Raw genomic sequence first — 20789 nt, 5'->3', positions numbered from 1 at the left:
TCTCTCTCCTGGTCGGTCACCGCCAGTTCAGACCCCATGAGCATATACGTGAAATTAAGATTTTTTGCTCCAATATGCATAATTTTACACTTGTTTATATTGAATTGCATTTGCCATTTTTCTGCCCATTCACTCAGTTTGGAGAGGTCTTTTTGGAGCTCTTCGCAATCCCTTTTTGTTTTAACAACCCTGAACAATTTAGTGTCATCAGCAAACTTGGCCACTTCACTGCTCACTCCTAATTCTAGGTCATTAATGAACAAGTTGAAAAGTACAGGTCCCAATACCGATCCTTCAGGGACTCCACTTTCTACAGCCCTCCATTGGGAGAACTGTCCGTTTATTCCTACTCTCTGCTTTCTGCTTCTTAACCAATTTCTTATCCACAAGAGGACCTCTCCTCTTATTCCATGACTGCTAAGCTTCCTCAGAAGCCTTTGGTGAGGTACCTTGTCAAACGCTTTTTGAAAGTCTAAGTACACTATGTCCACTGGATCACCTCTATCTATATGCTTGTTGACACTCTCAAAGAATTCTAATAGGTTACTGAGACAGGACTTTCCTTTGCAGAAGCCATGCTGGCTCTGCTTCAGCAAGGCTTGTTCTTCTATGTGCTTAGTTAATCTAGCTTTAATAATACTTTCTACCAGTTTTCCAGGGACAGAAGTTAAGCTAACTGGCCTGTAATTTCCGGGATCCCCTCTGGATCCCTTTTTGAAGATTGGCGTTACATTTGCCACTTTCCAGTCCTCAGGCACGGAGGAGGACCTGATGGACAAGTTACATATTTTAGTTAGTAGATCAGCAATTTCACATTTGAGTTCTTTGAGAACTCTCGGGTGGATGCCATCCGGGCCCGGTGATTTGTCAGTTTTTATATTGTCCATTAAGCTTAGAACTTCCTCTCTCATTACCACTATTTGTCTCAGTTCCTCAGAATCCCTTCCTGCAAATGTTAGTTCAGGTTCAGGGATCTGCCCTATATCTTCCACTGTGAAGACAGATGCAAAGAATTCATTTAGCTTCTCTGCATTCTCCTTATCGTTCTTTAGTACACCTTTGACTCCCTTATCATCCAAGGGTCCAATTGTCTCCCTAGATGGTCTCCTGCTTTGAATGTATTTATAGAATTTTTTGTTGTTGGTTTTTATGTTCTTAGCAATGTGCTCCTCAAATTCTTTTTTAGCATCCCTTATTGTCTTCTTGCATTTCTTTTGCCAGAGTTTGTGTTCTTTTTTATTTTCTTCATTTGGACAAGACTTCCATTTTTTGAAGGAAGACTTTTTGCCTCTGAGAGCTTCCTTGACTTTGCTCGTTAACCATGCTGGCATCTTCTTGGCCCTGGCGGTACCTTTTCTGATCTGCGGTATGCACTCCAGTTGAGCTTCTAATATAGTGTTTTTAAACAACTTCCAAGCATTTTTTAGTGATGTGACCCTCTGGACTTTGTTTTTCAGCTTTCTTTTTACCAATCCCCTCATTTTTGTGAAGTTTCCTCTTTTGAAGTCAAATGTGACCGTGTTGGATTTTCTTGGCAATTGGCCAGTTACATGTATGTTTAATTTAATAGCACTGTGGTCACTGCTCCCAATCGGTTCAACAACACTTACATCTTGCACCAGGTCCTGGTCCCCACTGAGGATTAAGTCCAGGGTTGCCGTCCCTCTGGTCGGTTCCATGACCAACTGATCTAGGGAACAGTCATTTAGAATATCTAGAAACTTTGCTTCTTTGTCATGACTGGAACACATATGCAGCCAGTCTATGTCCGGGTAGTTGAAGTCACCCATTACTACCACATTTCCTAGTTTGGATGCTTCCTCAATTTCATATCTCATCTCAAGGTCTCCCTGAGCATTTTGATCAGGGGGACGATAGATCGTTCCCAGTATTAAGTCCCTCCTGGGGCATGGTATCACCACCCACAACGATTCTGTGGAGGAGTCCGCCTCTTTTGGGGTTTCGAGCTTGCTGGATTCAATGCCTTCTTTCACGTATAGAGCGACTCCGCCACCAATACGTCCTTTCCTGTCCTTCCAATATAGTTTATATCCAGGGATAACCGTATCCCACTGGTTTTCTCCATTCCACCAGGTCTCCGTTATGCTCACTATATCAATGCTCTCCTCTAAGACCAAGCACTCCAGTTCTCCCATCTTGGTTCGCAGGCTCCTAGCATTAGCGTACAGGCACTTGTAAGCAGTGTCTCTCTTCAAGTGTCTTTGGCACTTGTGGTTAGGCCTGTGGTAATTTTGCTCTTCTGAATTTATATGCTGTGCCCCTGCTCTCACAATGCCTACTTCTAGGCCTACCCCTTTTAAAGTTTCATCATTTCTTTGGTTTTTATCCCAGGGGGGAGGTTTATTCCGAACCGGACCTTTCTCAGCTCCTGTCGGGTTTCCCCCCTCAGTCAGTTTAAAAGCTGCTCTGCCACCTTTTTAATTTTAAAAATTAATTTTAGTCTAGTTCCATTCTGGTTCAAGTGGAGCCCGTCCCTTTTGTACAGGCCCAGCTTGTCCCAAAATGTTCCCCAGTGCCTAACAAATCCAAACCCTTCCACCCGACACCATCGTCTCATCCACGCATTGAGACTGCGAAGCTGGGCCTGTCTGGCTGGTCCTGCGCGTGGAACCGGTAGCATTTCAGAGAAAGCCACCTTGGAGGTCCTGGCTTTCAGCATCCTACCTAGCAACCTAAATTTTGCTTTTTCATTCCAGCGGCCCTACACAAGTTGCTGGACTACCAGTTCCACTGTCCCTGACAACTGGCTATGCTGGGTAGGGCTGATAGGACTTGGGATCCCAACAACATATGAAAGGCCACAGGTTCCCCATGTCAACTATAGAAGGCAACTTTGGTTGATGGTATCAAAGTCCACTGAGAGGTACAAGAGAATAAGCACCCTTCTCCCACACAGGTCAAGGCATTCAAAGCAGTATCCGTACCAAAACCAGGCCAGAAAACAGACTGTAGTGGATCCGGAATTGTGCAGTTCAAGAACCTTGCCCCAAAAAGGGAAATGTTTACAACCACCTCATATTGTAAAAATCATCAAGGGAGGCCTTTTTCAGGAGTGACCATACCACCACCTCCTTTAAAAGGCAGCCAGGATCATCCCTCTTAAAAGGAGGCATTTATAGCCCCTAGATCCAGCTGGTCAAACTACCCCTAGCAAATGTAATGAGCCAGGAAGGGCAAAGGTTGAGCATACAGGTAGGAGTAGGCCGATCCTGCTCCATCAACCAGCTTATCAATGTCCTGAGGACACAGCAACTGAAGTTCATCTAACAAAACCTGACTCAATGGTGCTCTGAACATATTCACAGATACTGCAGTCAGCGCAGATCGGAACAATTCTGTCTTTGAAATTGAGGCTTTTTTAACACCCGACTGTGGACCTAGATGGAGTCTGCCGCATACCATCCTCTGAATGACATTGTGAGGATACAATGGTGATGGGGAGGTGTTGTTTCTTTGTTGCCATTATTGCCACAGAGTAGACTGTATTTGGTTGGATCTGCTACCGCCGACACTGTTCTAGTCAGTGTCATAAACCAAGGCGCATTGGATTTTATCCATTGGGTGTGATCGTTTCATCTGCCTGAGTCATCTCCATGTTCCACAGAACAACAAAGAATTGACAGGAGCACCAGCCACACCAACCAAAAACTGTCCAATGCCACTCAGGAATCCATCAACCTCTGAAAGCAGGTCATCTTAACAGGTTCCCTTTCGATAGGGTAGCAGTATGTCTAAAGCCCTATTCAGATGCTTCAGTCAAACTCACAAGAGCAAAAACTGTGTAGGGGTGCAAGCAGTGGCCCCGCACTGCAACATCCCCACATGTACAGGGTTCCTAATCACCAAAGACCTTCTAAGCTCATTCAGCTGAAGACACATAGAATCTCACTTCAGGCCCTTGTGCTGCAAGCAAGAAGGCTGGGAATGGACGTGTGGGGCACTGGGAGCAAGGGTGATGGTTGTGCCCCCTACACAGTTTGTGCCCCCACACATTCGGCTGAATAGGGCTTACTCTTAGCAAGAAGTGATCTGACTATAATTATAGGGAAAGGTAAGTAACTCAGAAATTTATGCACGGCTGAAGCAACTCAAAATTGCTTGCTAAAGTCTATTCCCAGGCCACAAGTGACACCCTTAGCCCAGACAGGCTCCTGAAGCACCGGAATCACTAACAAGCTGTTCCACTGTGTTGAATTAAACAAGCCACAACAACAACAGATGCAGTTAACAAAGACCACTGCCAGATTATGCAACAGCCAGCAGTATCATGGCAACAAATCAGTTACCACCAAACCATGTCAGACAATGGATTGCTACAACTGACAGCATAGCTACTAACACCATGCCGCTGAAACTTCTCCTCAGATGCAAAGAATACCACAGCAACAGATGCCACGCTACTAAAATCCACTTAGCAACCAGTGCCATAGCAACAACCTGCAACCTAGCAATCAACAAATCAACTGCAACCCTTCTCAAGGAATGGCACAAGACCATGGGCTGTTACTTAGCAACCAGCAAACTGTGACATTAAGTGGAGGAGGGGTAGCGTGAAGGTTTTTTAAAACTGTGAAATTATGCAAATTGGCTTGAAATCTTGAATTTGCATAGCAGGTTTAATTCATACTTTGCTCTGTTGAAACTGGGGTGGCAGTTGCAGGGTGTAAGGTTCCTTTGCCAAAGACTGGGATAGGGTCCGAGTAAGAAAGGATCGGTCAGCATAGACTTAATCTTGGAATCAACCTCCATACAGAGCCAACAATCTGTTTAAAATCACTAGACAACATTATTACATTTATGTGCAGCAATCTAGATTTTTCCAGCCCTGGAAATACCTATACACCAGAAGAGGAACAGGGGGCTGCAGCGAAATCAGTTGCAATACACAAAGACTCACTAAAAAACCCTCTTAGGTTTCAAAATGTGGGAGAGCCAGCTTCAGCATCCATGGATCTCCCTTCTATTCTCCAGACACTTGTCTGCAGGCTCGGAGTACATTTTGTGGCAGAAACTGATCCCTTCAGATGCAAGGCAGCTTCTGTAATAAAGTTATAAACATCCAGCAATAAGAGCCTTCATAGTTGTGGACCACATGCACAGCCAGGGACATCATGCAGAAACTCAGAACTAAGACAACGCCTGGCTCACTTAAGCTTTAATAGAATCTCTGGAGATCAGACAAAAGGGAATTGTGGGCCACATCCTGACCATAAGCTACTACTTAGCCATCCATATTCTTTCACTCACAGATGGACTGTGGGGGCTACAAGTTACTTTTTTGTTTAAAACAAAACCCAAGATGCTCAGGATTGCATAGAAAGCTGGTAGATTTTATGCTAAGGCCTAAATCCCCTTATTTGTTGTTTATTTATATAGATTTTTATCCTGCTTTATAGGAGAATCTCCTCACAAAGCAAACAACAATACCAAAAAAATGTTTTAACTTTTAAATTTTTACTCCCCAAAATCTTAAAATGAGCCAGCACATGAAAACAATGGTCACAGCCATAGCAGTTCCTACATCTCCCTCTCCTTTCCCTCTCTCTGATATAAAATTGGGAACAGTGGCTGCCCCATGCATAGCAACTGTGGCTATAGCAATACTCTGTAAATTTTGTTAAGCAACATGGGGGGGCTTAGAAACGCAGTTTATTGTGGGGAGGTCACAGGAAGGAAGTAGGAAACACTCAGAGGAAATGAGATTCTAGTCCTCCTATAAAGACCAAGGGCAGGCTTGGAGGGGGGGGGAGAGAGAAAGAGAGAGGGGTGAGAAAGATAGTGGGTGGCTGTGGCAGCTGATAGCAGGAGAGGGAAACTGCATACAGAAGGGGGTCCTTCCTTCAATATTCTTTTTAGAACAGGTAAACAGGTGCAGCAGAATGGAGGTGGTGTAATAGACTAACTCTAACCAAGATGGGAAATCTCATTTTAATGCTTGTCCAACTCCATGCAAATGGTAAAACCAGCACAGTGGGTGAAATGCTCTTTTCTTACATGAGGAGCATTCAAAAGTGGCATCCCCACCTATTCTACTATTTTTTGGAATTGTACAGGCTACTCTCTCAGCATAATCACCATCCTATATGAGAGCCAGTGTGGTATTTATTTGATTTATTTATTATTTAATTTGTATCCCACCCTTCTTCCCAGCAGGAGCCCAGGGCAGCAAACAAAGCACTAAAAACACTTCAAAGCATCATAAAAACAGATCTTAAAATACATTAAAACAAAACAGTGTTAAAAACATGTTTAAAAAAACAACTTTAAAAAAGGGTTAAAAACATTATTAAAAAACATATTAAGCAATCCTAACACAGAAGCAGACTGGGATAGGTCTCAACCTAAAACGCTTGTTGAAAGAGGAAAGTCTTCAAAAGGCGCCGAAAAGATAGCAGAGATGGCGCCTGCCTAATATTCAAGGTTAGAGGTTAGAATGGTATAGAGGTTAGAGTGTTGGACTACTAGGACCTGGGAGACCAGGGTTCAAATCCCCATTTAGCCACTGGGTGACCTTGGGCCAATCACTGCCTCTCAGCCTAACCTACCTCACAGGGTTGCTGTGAGAATTAAACTGATGCACGCCACCTTCAGCTCCTTAGAGAAAAGGTGGGATATGAATAATATAATAAAAATGGAAAACACATTCTCCCAATATGGATCCTTATGTAGCCAAAATGGTACTATCCACATACAAGGAGGAGGTATCAGTGTGCTCAAGGAGAACCTCAGAGTTTCCAACTCCAAAAAATAAATTAGGGGGAAAAAACTAAGGGGACCCAAAACAGCCCATGCAGGACTCAGTATGTTCACGACGGGGGCAAAGGATGCTGGCCAACTATCTAGGGATGGGAAGTGAATGGAGTATCCTGGAAGAGACCAAGACTGGTTGGAATCCTGAAAAAAAACCTCTACACTGCAACATTTTGTTGCAAGTTCCACTTGTACCAACTCACTCTGCCTAATCCTGCTCAAAGTGCAGACCCAACCTAAGCATCACACACGGGGATAGAGTGGGTGCATGGGGGGCTGCATGTGGATAAGTAACAGTGAGGGGGGAATTATTCTTCTTTCAACACCAAAACAGTAAATGTGACACTGTGTGCCATGAAATAAATTAAATAATTTATTTAATTTGAGCCCCACAATACTCAGCCACAAAGGAAATGGGTCTGCTGCAACTCTGCATGATTTAATTGTTGTTGTCTTGCCCCTTCTAATCAGCCTGTAGTAGGAGCAATTATTTCTGCTACATCTGGGTGCAATCAGAGCATGTATTTACAGCCCATGCAGAGACATGGGAGAATTACTCTCCCACTAGAGGAGCCCAACAGTTGCATCTCTGCATGAGTAACAACACCAGGCTTGCCTTCTCCCAGTCATGAGGCACACCAAAGTCAGGGCCTTCTGCAGAAATCTAGGGGATGAGCTCCTCTGAGATGTAGGCGGTCTTACTCTTGTACACGTTTTAAAAATAACAATTGTTCAGATGAAAGACGTGCCTAATTCAGGGTGAAAAAAGGTATGCCTGACTTATTGGATGATAACTTGGGGAAACACCGGATTAAGGGCAGAAACAGCTCAGTATTTTGCTGCATGCATGCCCAGGAAGCCTTGGAAGAATCTCTCCCCACACACAATATATGTACAGGAGCAACTCGCATTCTCACCACCCAACAAAATTACCCAAAGCAATTCAGATATGAAAGCAGCAACCTTCTTGTTAGCACCTCACCTCATTGTCAGGAGTGCAGTGTGCACCTGATTGGAAACTACCTTCACTGAAACTGCTCCTGGCAAAATCTACCAGCTCAGAATTGCTGCTAGCAACATACCCACCAAGCCACCAACATCATATTGAAATACTCCCCTCCTCAGAAAAACCAACACAGTTCAAACCCTCTCCATAAGTAAAACGTATGCAGCCTAACAACAACTAGGCCAGAATACTTTCCCTCTAACATGCTAACTTGATGCAAAGAACTGTTCTACCTCCACATGAATGAACAGTTAAATCCACAACTCTTGTCCTGCATTCTATGGTGGGGCAATCATAGGAAGGCTCAAGGCTGTAATAAATGCTCTTTGTCATCCTAGTTCCCAAAGCAAGCACCTTCTGGCCTGATAAGACTGTCTTTATTCTTTCTACAGAGAGCACAACTGCTAAGAAACCCAAACGAAGGCCAAGTACTCCCCATGCCATCAAAGCAGCGTCGTAACGAGATGTTTCTTCACCAAAGGCCAGACTTTAAGAATCTATGCTTCGCCCCCACCCATTCATTTTTCAGACAAAACTGTCAATTGTCATTCTCTAGTTGCAGAATGCTGCATTTTTAGTTCTGCCCCGCATCTGGCTCTCCAGACATTTTGAAAATCTTACTGTTTCAACCAACATGGGGGGGGGGGCACAGCACATGATCCCTGCCTTTCTACACAGTCAATCAGAAGCACATAACAATTTCCTTCCTCAGCTCCTGTTGCTCCTCCCTCTGGGAAAGCGGTGCCCTGGGTATTTAGAAACCAAGAAAGCTGCTTTATTTATGTATTGCTTACATTTCTATCCAAGGTCCCTCCAAGGTGGCCTACATGGTTCTTCCCCTCTCCATTTATACTCACAACAACCCTGTGAAGTAGGTTAGGCTAAGAGACGGTGACTGGCCCAAGAAGGTCTCGCAGTGAGCTTCAGGGCTGAGTAGGGATTTGAAGCCTAGTCTCCCAGGTCCACTATACCACACTCGCTTTATATCGTTTAGCCATCTACCCCAGTACTGTCTACTTTGAGTGGCCGTCTCTTTACAGGCAAACAGAGGTCTTTCACCTCATCTTCTACTTGATCTGTTTAACCGGAGATGCCAAGGAATTAATCCTGGACCTTCTGCATGCAGGCCATGTGCTCCACCAATGTTGTCATACCTTAACCCCAAGTCCTTCCATAACCCTCAAAAAAAAAAGGGGGGGGAAAGGACATGAAGTGCTTTCATTCTATGGCTTGTAAGACATTTGACACCCCTCTTTGTCCAATGAGCTTCTCCTCCCTTCCCAGGATGCTTATTTTGGGGGATAATATGATATGCTCATGCAATACATCCGATCGCTACTATCTGTACAGCTACACTAAAAAATGTTGATGGGGGTGACAACTGGGCTTGTGCTGGCAATGCACTCTACATAGCTGCCTTTCTGTTGTCTGCATAGAGGATGCTCCTAAACAGAAAAGCAGCAGACTGAATTCTCACCCACCCACCTACCCCAAGGGAGATTCCCTGTGCTTTTATTTGTCTGCTCCAGCACCCAAGCAGACACTTGGGCATCTGGTGTACTGACATCAGTCCCCCTCCAATATTAAAAGGAGTGCTATGCTAGATCATCATATGGATCTAGATTTTATTTATTAGAATAGTTATATCCTGCCTTTTTGAGCCAAAGGATCTACAGGATGGCTACCAAGAAAAACCAAAAACATAAAGAGGAGAAATTTAAAAATTAATCAAAATAGAAACAATCAATTAAGTAAGAAGCAATAAACAAAGAAAGAAAAACCAGTCAAAGCAGCTAAGGAAGGAGATTCCCTTCAAACTTAAGAGGGCACCAAATGCCCCCTGGGACGACACAGCCTGGTCAACAACAAAGACAGATCAGATAGCGGGAATGGAGCAAAACTCCCTTGGGAGAGAATTTCAAAGTCTGGGTTCCACCACCCAGAAGGCCCTGTCTCCAGTAACTTTAATATACTTCAAATAGTGGGGAGGCAGGGGGAGAACAGCAGAGTGTCCAAGGAAGTTCTTGAAATGTGGGTAGGTTCACACTGGGGGGAGGGGTCAGAGAACCTTCCACATTATGTATATTTTTATGCCATCTACATGATCTTTGAAGTATTACTTGAGCAGATTCAACCCAAAGCCTCCAATTGGCCCACACTACAAAGAAGAATGTTCTGCTGCAGAGCAGCAAAGATACAGTATATGCATATTACAAAAAGGGTGGTGGCGTTATTTGCTTTTTCAGCTCAGCTGTTAAGATCAAGAACAGTCTGGCTCGCACAGACTTGATTTGCCGCAAATGAGATAAAACTGTAACTCTGTCATGTTATGGGTACTGTTTTATTGCCAGTAATCCAACTGTATTGGAAGTAAGTTTTATGGTTATGGCCTAGAACCTTAAACAGTGACTGTCCCCACTGCCCCTCATTCAGGGCCAGCTCCTTTAGCACATGACTCACCACTGTATTCTGGGCACAATTCAGAGTGTTGCTGTGATCTATACACAGCCTTCATGGCTTGGGGCTGACAGATTTTGGAGAGACATCCTCTCCTTTATTCCACATGCTTTCTCTTTGCTCCATCACAAGCTTCAAAATCAAGCAAATCAAGCCTTCTTCACTGTTCCACCCACACACCAAGAGCATATAGAGGGACATTCTTGGTGGCTGCCCCACAGCTGTGGGGCATCTTTCCCCCAGCAAACCATAGTTGGAGCCCAAATTGCTTTTTGAGAATGATTTCCCATTTGGGTTGGTATTTGAGAGCCAGAGTTAAGCAGTCCGGTGGCAAAGACAGGTTTTCGCAGCGGAGGGCCCCATGCTCAATCCCTAGCTTTTATTATTTATTTATTTATTTTTATATATTATTTTATTTATGTCCCACCCTTACTCCACGCAGGAGCCCAGGGTGGCAAACAAAAGCACTAAAAACACTTTAAAACATCATAAAAAGAGACATTAAAATACATTAAAACAAAACAACTTTTAAAAAAAATTTTTTAAAAGCTTTGAAGACATTTTTTTTTTTAAAAGGTTAAAAACATATTGTTTTTAAAAACACGAGGTGGTACCCTGCGGCACCCCACAGCACAACTGCCAGTGCTATTCTCTGAAAACGACCTTGGAGATAGGATTAGAACCTCTGTAAAACAGTGCCTCCAATACCCATCTCACCAAGTTGGTCCAGAAAGATACCATGGTCAATGGTATCAAAAGCCGCTGAGAGATCAAGTAAGAACAACAGGGCTGCACTCCCCCTGTCCTCCCAATAAAGGTCATCCATCAGGGCGACCAAGGCCAATTCAGTCCCATAACAGGCCTGAACCCAGACTGGGATGGGTCAAGATAATCTCTTTCATGCAAGAGTACTTGTAATTGCTGCGCCACAACCCTCTCAATCACTTTCCCTAAGAAGGGGGTATTTGAGACCGGTCGGTAATTGCCGCAGACCAATGGGTCCAGGGTGGGCTTTTTCAGGAGCCCAAGTTAAAGGAGCCCAACAGACAAAGCTTGCAAAGATCCCTGCCCCAAACCCTTTGCCAATCAATATGGGCCAAGGAGATTAATGATCTGACTCAGTAAAAGACAACAGCTTCATCAGGCACATGCTGCCATGTGGCCAGCTTGCCATAGGCTGACTTAAAAGCCAGCATAGGAAAGGCTTGTGCTGTGGGCGCCATGCGCTTAAGTATTTATGAGAACAGGCCCTTGCAGGAGGGGCTTTCCCTTGTTCCAAGGATAATAAATTCTGGAAAACGTGTACTACAGAACATTACCCACAAAGGTAACACCAAGGACCTGCAAGCAGATGTGTGACAAGATCAGCGAAAAAGCAAACTCTAGTTGTCTTTTGCCCCTTTTGCCTAGAGGTACCCTCCACACAACCCCCTTTGTCCCTCACAGGCACTCACCATCTGTCGGAAGGCCTTGGAGTCCTTGGTCCGGGGAAATGAGCGCTCAGGCACCCAGCGAGGCACCAGCCCTTCAGTGGAATTAGCCTGGGCGCGTTGTAGCTTGGCTAAGATGGCCTTCTCCTCTTTCTGTTGGCGAGAAGAACAGGGCATGGAAGTGTAAACAAAGAAAAAAGAGGGCCAAAGGGGGTGTGTAGGCCCTTTCCAACACCCTCCCCCAGAATAAGGCACCCAGTTCTTGCCTGCTGGAGTTGCTGCTGCTCCAGTGTCAGACAACAGAACGCGCACCCTCCCCATGAACCATACCCACAGACCGTAACCAGCACCCTGGAGATAGGTAGATTTTCTAACACACACCCCGCTCCCCCCCCCAACACATACATGAGCCAATTACCATAATATTCTTTCTCAGCCCCGCTCCCCTCCAGGACTCACTCGTTTCTGGCTGCAGCCCACAATGAAGAAGGTCTCGATGTTATGCTCCTTAAGGTAGGCATTGCGCTCACCCCCATGCCCAGGCTCCACTTCGTAGTCCTCATTCAAGTACTGCAGCGTAGCCCGTGTAATGTGGATCCGCCTGCCACAGAACTTTTATCACTCAGCCAAGCCATCGGGGGGGGGGGAGCCCATTTCCCCTCCCATCCTTTGAGCCACACCTACAGCTACCATTAAACATTTATCGTGCACAAGAAGAGGAAGGTACCGTTTAACATGGAAGCAATTCGGGAGACTTGACAGCAAGAGGTTTATGGACAGAAAGGGTTAGTAATTGAGAGGGAGGTAGCAGAAGGCCAGAGGGGCTGAGGAAAGACTGTTGTGGATATTGGGTCTTGATCAACTGAGACAGGCTGGCTTACGCAGGCACAGGAAACAGCGTGGTAGAACGCACAGAGGCAGGAGTGGGGAAGTAGAACCAAAAGGAGACAATGGTAGATGGCTTTGTATGGATTAAAAAGCACAGAAAGGGGAGATAAAAAGGGAGATAGTTGGGGCCAAGAGCATTAAATGTAAAGACTAGAGGCTGCTGCAGGAGGCAACAGGGAAGAGCCCCTGCAGATGCTTCAGGGGAGGAATCCAAAGCTATCACATCTTTGATCACCTTTCCCACATTTGGTTAATGCAGCAGTGGGGAACCTCCAGCCCACAGGCCAAATTAGGCCCTCCAGGCCTCCCCATTTGGCCTACCAAGCCACCCACCTCCCCTACACCTGATATCATATATGACTTCAGGTGCGGAGGCAGATAAAAACCTGGCTTAGTCAAGAGGATTTTCAAACATCACTGATCAGAGCTTGACTTCAAACCATGTGGGAAAAATTGGGTCACCTGATGCCACTGCCCCACCCACCTGTCAAACTTGGCCTGTGGGGAGGGGGGATATGAATTCCCTTCCCCATTTGAAGGCAATGATTGTCCAGTCTATAGGAACCCACTCCCTTGCTTGTGTCACCAGGAAGCTGGAAAGTTCCAGCCACACCAAAGTGCTTATTTATGCAAAATGATGGGCCTCTCGAGGCACAGTTCTCCCCACCTCCAACCATATGGAGGAGTCTGAGGGGGTCAGACAATGTTGCCTCAGCAAAAACAGATCAGGGGATGACTGCTGTTTAAAAGGAATCACATCATACGCTCCAGCTTCTGGGAAACAGCAATCCTTGCTCCAAAGCATCAAGAAATGCCTTTCAGTGCAGGTAATGTGGCTGTACTACTATAAGGAGGCCCCTATTGAATGATGCCTGTGACATCAGCAAAGAGATAGGTCACAAGTTCCTCTCCTGCCTACTCACAAGTGCATGCATAAGCCATTGTCTTTGCTACAGTGTGTACTACCTCAGGCTACAAACACAACCCTATAGCTCCATGTGCCTATCTGAGCAGCTATCAGCTCTCCCTCTCAACTCATTCCTCTACAGCAGCCTTTCCCAACCAGTGTGCCTCCAGATGTTGTTGGACCACAACTGCCATCTTCCTGACCATTGGCAATGCTGGCTGAGGCTGATGGGAGTTGTGGTCCAACAACATCTGGAGGCACACTGGTTGGAGGCACACTACAGGGAGCCACCCTTTACTGATTTCCCCCACCCCAGACCTTTTCCTTCCTTCACTTCCAAAATGGGGAACCTGTTGCCCTCCAGTCAGACATTCCTCGACTCTCAACTCCCATCATCCCTGACCGTTCACCATCACCACCCCACTTTATTCTGACCTATGAGGTTCAGACTTACCCAGCTTTGCCACCAGCCTCCATGTGGTTGGCCAGGGTGACATCATTGGACCACACATCAAACTGCCACTTGCGCAGCCCCAGCACTCCACAATGTACACGCCCACTGTGGATCCCGACACGCATGTTCACATTCACCCCCGTCACCTCACGTACCAGCCTGGAAGCAGGAGGGGATAAAGTGTCAAAGCATCCCTGCCTCTCTTTATAATCACACACACTCTTATTGAGTGATAGCAAAGTACAAAATGTAGCCTACGCAGGTGTCATGCTTACAGGGGAAAGCGGAACTATATCATCAAGAAAGTGCCATCAATGTGCCTGGGCGCTTTACAGAGTAAAAGAAATCAGGTCCCTGCCCCTGAGGGACAATGGCTGAAAACTTGCATGCTAAAATGGACAATATAGATGATGATAGCATCACCATCATGATTTTAAAAGGACTTCCACCATCATCCCTAAAGGTGTCTAACTGGATCGAGAGAAGCTACTGGTGTTAATGTTACAATCAAAGTTTCAATGGAAACCTGGGAAGATTTCAAGGCCTCTGTGTGGAGCTTGCCAGACCATACAGAAAATTCAGCTCTCTTCCCTTCCTCCTCAATAGCCATTCAGGTAATAAGCTTTTGAATGAACACCCAATGACCAAGGCCCTTGGAAGCAGAAACAAATAAACTGAGCAGGAAATAAAATGGGAACCAACAACTTGGCTAGGAAAACAGTGTGGTCCCAAGAGCTTCAGTGGAGGTCTAGGAATCAGTGCAGGACCTAAGAGAGCCAAACCTCACCCCAGGTATTTGGACCTCCACTGAGAAGGTTGTTCAGACGGGTACTTAATAACTAACATTTAACATACGCTGGAACATAAAATCTGGAGTAGGTTCTACTCTTGGTGTACATCCATAAGGATTCCTGTACAACCTTTGTTTTAAGTGGAGTTTTGAAGCCAAATTCAAATTGCCCTTCTAAAGAAGCAAGTCATGTCAATGTACAACATTGATCTCAGTGCACATCCTCTTATGCCAATGTTTGGATGTCCATAGATTTTCTAATATATTCACTAATAGGCAAAAAATCTTGCGATTTAAGAACATACCTATAGCCAACAGATATTTCTATCAAATTTTAAAAAGCAGGGAAATTGGGCAGATATAGTGAATGTACCAGGGGAGCAGGAGACCTGACCTCCTCTCTGAGATATTGTACTGCCCTACGAATTGGTCAAAATGCAAACACCATTTGGGTTGGTCTTTCACAGTCCAATCCACTTCCTGTATAGCTTGGAAGAATTTGGTAACATGTGCCACATGGGGCAAGGTCAGTAACAGGATTATAGGTCCTCTGTGAACATGGCTGATGGTTTTTTCCCTCTCTCTTTAGCCTTTGAACTCTCTATTCTTTCTGTCTTGTTTATCGCCATGAAAATTGAGAGGGTTGTTAAGCAAGCGTTTCTGAGTTCAGAACTGTAAGTTTTGTAAGGTTTTGTTCTGAACTTAGCTTATGGGAAGCATCAGAATGGCATGGGGGTATTTTCAATTTAACATTGCGGAATGTGAAAAATCCACGCTGGCTATAGCATACAGCCACTCTTGTGGCTGTATAATTTTGGGAGGGACAAAGGCAGTAAAAGGCAAGGAGGGCGTAGGACTAGTAAAGAAGGAGCAGCAGGGTGGCAGTACAGAAGCTTCCTCTGGAAGCCCAGCTAGCTAGCCTTGTTAGTCTGGTCCCTCAGCAGACATTTCAAGCAAGTTTTCTAATTGCCTCCCTCCAAAAATCACAGCGAGTAGAATTTGCTGTTTTGAGGCCTACTCCCGCATTGGGATGATGCAGTGTAGTGTGGTGTATGCCATGCATACAGCCATGACTACAGATGTTAGAACAATGCGATACTGGTAGCGTTGCTGGCATTTATCATGCACCTCTCCACCTCTCATAGGCTTCTGGTTTACCGTTAATGGGTCTATACATAATGCATTTGGATCCAATCTTGATTTCTGGAAGGAGTTCCACTTTCACTGCTGTCCATCAAAAGCCTCATGGAGTTTCATTTCTCCTTCCTCTCTGCTACTACGCTACTGTATAAAAAGGACACAGTAGCTAACTCAACATAAATAACGTATGCAGGGCTTTTCTGTTTTCCACAATTACACTGCATTACTGCAGAGCTTGGCACTGAGAACACAACTGACACCCTGAAAGGACCTTGGCTTTTCTGTTTTCTTCGGGGGAGAGGAAGTTTCTAGACCATATGGCTGTAAAGATAATCTTGACATGGCATAGGCAATGCCTGATGATGTTTCAAGAGTCGAGGGTGGGGTGGAGCGGGGTGGGAGGAGTGGTGCTGAGGAGGACTTCCATCAGTCGGGAAGCAAAGGCAGGGCAAGGCAGCGCCCTCCCCTCCCCTGCTGTAAGCAGAAGCAACAGGAAAAAATGGGAGAAAAAAAGTTTCCCCAATGCATAGGATTTATTCAGTTCCATAAATTTGTTTTTCATGGAATAACAATTAGGTATTTCTACTTAGCCCTGGTGATGCTATCTTAAATAAGCTGTTACCAATCCAGGGTCCGCTGAATGATGAAACTGAGCAAGTGAGTGTGTGTAAGGGGCAGAGAGAGAAAGATGCTATGTTTATCAAGCATTCCACGATCTGTATAAATTAACATTGTTGATGGAGAACTAAAGCATTTAATTTTCCGGTATTATGAAGAGATGCAGGTGGTTTCTGGACCTCTGTATGGTTCACACGCCACACCTGGAATTTTACTACCTGTATGTTGTGCATCAAGCATGTGCACAAAAAGACACATTAATGGCCTGTGTATCTACACACTGTAACCCTATTCAGACATCATGATAAAACATGGCTTATGATAGAATAGGCTGCAGGAAATGCTGGGATCACACACTCCCCTTTCCATTTCCGGTGTGGCCGTGAGGTGGCAACTGAAAGATTTTGCTTCCTTTTTTAATAACTAGAGCTTGTCATTTCATCCAACCCCATGATTAATTTCAACTACAGTTTATTTGAAATGAGCCAAGCCATGGATTACAAAAAAGGTTTGTTTCAAACAAACCATTGCTCAGATTATGCACAGTTTAGGATTTAGATATACTAAAATGTAAATGTACTGCCTTCAAGTCGATTCTGACTTATGGCAACCCTATGAATAGGGTTTTCATGAGGCTAGGAGGCAGCAACTGACCCAAGGTCACCCAGTGAGTTTCATGGCTGTGTGGGGATTCGAACCCTGGTCTCCCAGGTCGTAGTTCATAAATTGCAATTAACCAAAACATTCCAGTCTCCTCCTCCTGACCACATCAGAGGAGGGGAGAGTGTGAAAGCCCAAGGCTAGCTGTGGCTTGTTCCCAATCATGATAAACTATAGCTTACTGTACATCCAATCTAGCCCATTGTACAATACAAACAGTAAACACAATGCTCACATTCACAATTTTATGGAATTCTAGACCATAAAAGCTTTTGCCAAAACAAATTGATTAGTCCTGGAAAAAAGTGCTACAAAGACACTTTCCTGTTGTTCCTGTGACAGATGAACACGGTTACCCCTCTGGAAATTGTGACAAAGAGCATGTTATACACATTTTGTGAGCACTTAGTATCCCAAGGAGCACACACACCCCTTACAAACCAAATTGCTTCCCCCTCTCACACTCACGAAATGGCCTCAATCATGTCAACGCCCATCTCAACACAGCAATGGGCATGGTCTGTCCGTGGTTCTGGCAGTCCCGAGACACAATAGTAGCAGTCACCAAGGATCTTGATACGTAGGCAATGATTCTCCTGCCAAGAAGCGGAGGGAAAATCAGGAATACCACAATCACAATTGGATTCTAACATGCCGCTTCCAAGCACATTTAACTTCTGTTAAATACTCTCTGCTCCACCCACCCACCCACCCAAGACTCTCCAGTAGCCGAAACCTATACTTCCATAGGGCAAGTAAACTGATGAAAAACACAGAGCATTGTGGGATGCACCTTAATGAAACCTGTTTTGTCCACAAACAGAGGGAGGTGGCACTACAAGTGCACATTTACGAGGATTGCTTCACAAGGCAACTGTGTCTACCAGGGGTACACCAGCGTTTCATTCAGCAAGCACAAAGCGCAAACAGGTGCACATCCTTAAAACACACATATACTCACACCTGATAACCCTGAGTGGGCCATATTCCTCCAATGAGCAAAGGCAGACTATTTAAGGAAACCCAGTCATCATTCCCAATTTTGGGAACTTGCTGTAGGAAACACTGGTTCAGTACAGGTGGGCCTGTAGCATACACAAGCTGTTGCATAAAGTGAGAAGGGGCCCTGAGAGGTTGGAAAAGTAGGCAGAGATGTTGAAGTTCATGGCATGGCAATAACAAAATGCAGGACAACTCTCTTATCAGTGACTTGTTGCTTTTAAAAAAAAAAGTTGGAATGACTAGGGACAGGCAGCCAATGGAGAACATGAATAAAACTTGTATGTCAACATCACCTAGAACTTAGCCTCAGTTATGGGTGAACTGAGGTTCAGTTCCGACCAGGGAAACTGGGGAGGGTGGCAAAATATATATACACATACACACACCAGCCAAAGAACAGACAGGCGCCAGGGAGGAACTAGAGTTCTTCGGAGGCAACCAAGTGAGATTTCTTGACAACATAGGAGAGGATGGCATTATTGGCCTCTAAAGGAGAGAAAGTAGCACAAGGCTTCTTTCCTAACCTTCCCTCCAGAGTCCCACATAAGGTGCAAATCTATTCTTCCACGAGCTGATTCTGCTCCCCCCATGCTATCTTCCGCACTTACCGCAGCCAGCTTGTCAAAACGGGCAAAAAGCTCATTCAGCGTCATGACCAATTCCTGTGCCGTGCACTGGGATGCCAGGCTAGTGAAACCCTCAATGTCAGCAAACAGAATGCTGTTGGGGTGAGAAAAGGCGGGAAATGAGCACAGGGACCTTCAAGCAGCTAACAGCCTGCTGGTCTCTTTGTTACTGACTAATGAGCCTACTCTGAACCCAGCTAATATCTTCTCCCCACCCTCACCTGCTCTTACCTTGTAAAAAAAAGTGTTTTAAGTTCTCCATGTTTAGAGCAGAATCTTCTTTGATTAACTAACTTCACTGTCACTCCCAGGCCTTGGTGACTCCCAGGCATGGCCACATATATACCACAAATCCTAGTAGTTTGGTACCTGACATTGTCATGTTTCTGGATGTAGATCTTGTGGAACATCATATCCTCCTTCTTGGTGTTGATGTCCTCCTTCATCTCCATGGCAACATGCTGGGGCAGTACTGATAGCAAGAGCCGCTCCTGCCCATCACCCCAGAGAGAAAGGCCAGTTAATATTCCCCTCAAAGCAAGACTTTTGACATAATGAAGTCAGAGGTCCCTTATTGCTGACATTCCTCCCCTCATCCTTCATCACCACCCCAAACCACCTAACTGAGTTCCTTATTCCCACTCACAGTTCCCCAACACTGGCAGGCTCTCTCCCCAACAAGGGAAGCCATCTTGGTACCAGTCTAACAAGATCAGGAACTCAAGGGCAAAGCCGGCCCTTTAATTGGCAGCCAATGCTCAGCCACGTCCTGCCAACTGCAACTCCCCCTCACTGCTCCAGCCCAATCCTAGCCCCACAGTGGCTCCTCACCTGCTGACGGTTTTCACGTTGCAAGTGTAGCCGCGCCTGAATATAGCCACGGGTCTCTTGGAAGGCCTGGCGCTGCGACACCTCAGCTGGGTAGTGGGTGCAGATGCCAATGACATTGGTACAAAGGAAGATCAAAATGTTGGCACCAAGCTGCAGGCAAGAAAGGGACCCAAGTGACAGATCTATTGGAGAGGGGGGCAGCAGTTCCACAGTTCAAGCAGTGTCTGGCTCAGCAGGCTACCAACATGAGACCAAAGACCACTAAAAAGCCAATTTCTGATGTGTGGACCATTTTCCTTCTATCCCAAGTGCAGTTCCTCTCTGTTCCCCTCCTTAAAGAATGAATTGGGAGCTTTCTACAAGTCAAGGAGATCCTGGCCCATAACTGAGTCTTTGTACTCCCCTCACCCTTCATCGCTGCCCAGAAATACAAAAGGCACCGCTGAGGTGGGAGGCAGGAAGAAATAAAAGTGCAATTTCATTGAACTACATGGGGGAGGGAGGGGGGAATAAGTGATAAGAAAGAAAGCTCCACCTCCTCATTCAAGGATTCTTCCTTGGAACTAATCCATATGTAAATACGTACCTATGGGCCGGGACCTATATCTCAGTGCTTAGCGTGCAGTAGATCCCAGGTGCAATCTGTAGCATCTCCATTTTAAAAGGATCAGGTGATCCAGGAGACTTCTGCATAGGACCCCAGAGAGAAGCTGGCAGTCAGAGTAGACAATAAGGGATAGATGGAGAAATTATCTGGCCAGGAACAAGGCAGGTCTCTAAGACTTAAGACAGGGCTAGAGAACTGAATTCAGCTAGTGGGCCAGATCGTTGTCTCCCCCATTCCTCGCAGACCAACCCACCTGTCAATCACCTGACATCAGAGATGGGGGTTTTTTGCCTGCAGAGGTCTTCAGAAGCCTTTCTAAGTGCTACCTTGCCCAGTGCTTTGCAGGCACTGTTGATCAGCTGATTGACAGTACCTGCAAGCCCCATTTGGCCAAGCCAGGTTTTTACCTGCCTCGTACCTGATATCATATATGCTTTCAGGTGTGGGGCATTTGGGTGCAGCTTGGCTGAAATGGTTTTGCAGGCCAGTGAGGAGACCTGGGAGGCCTAATTAGGGTCAAAAGCCAGGTTTATTAAATTTGTGCGTTGCTGCCCACTAAAAAGTCCTGAAGTGATTCACCAGTAAGCAAAAAAAAAGAAAGC

General features: G+C 45.4%; 1 protein-coding gene across 1 annotated transcript in view; it reads right to left on the bottom strand.

Moving 5' to 3' along the window:
- Positions 1-20789, bottom strand: part of ADCY6 (adenylate cyclase 6) — a 64168-nt gene that overhangs the window by 29093 nt on the left and 14286 nt on the right. The window contains exons 4-10 of the mRNA XM_061614814.1: positions 19581-19730; positions 19119-19240; positions 18732-18843; positions 17590-17717; positions 13914-14072; positions 12124-12265; positions 11689-11817 (exon numbers count right to left, since the gene is read on the bottom strand). Of these exons, the coding sequence (XP_061470798.1) occupies positions 11689-11817; positions 12124-12265; positions 13914-14072; positions 17590-17717; positions 18732-18843; positions 19119-19240; positions 19581-19730 (942 nt within the window). The remainder of the gene's footprint in view (positions 1-11688; positions 11818-12123; positions 12266-13913; positions 14073-17589; positions 17718-18731; positions 18844-19118; positions 19241-19580; positions 19731-20789) is intronic.

Source organism: Rhineura floridana, chromosome 3 (genome assembly GCF_030035675.1).
Source record: "Rhineura floridana isolate rRhiFlo1 chromosome 3, rRhiFlo1.hap2, whole genome shotgun sequence".
In the NCBI taxonomy this organism is placed as follows: Eukaryota; Metazoa; Chordata; class Lepidosauria; order Squamata; family Rhineuridae; genus Rhineura; species Rhineura floridana.
This window is presented reverse-complemented; position numbering and strand designations above follow the sequence as displayed.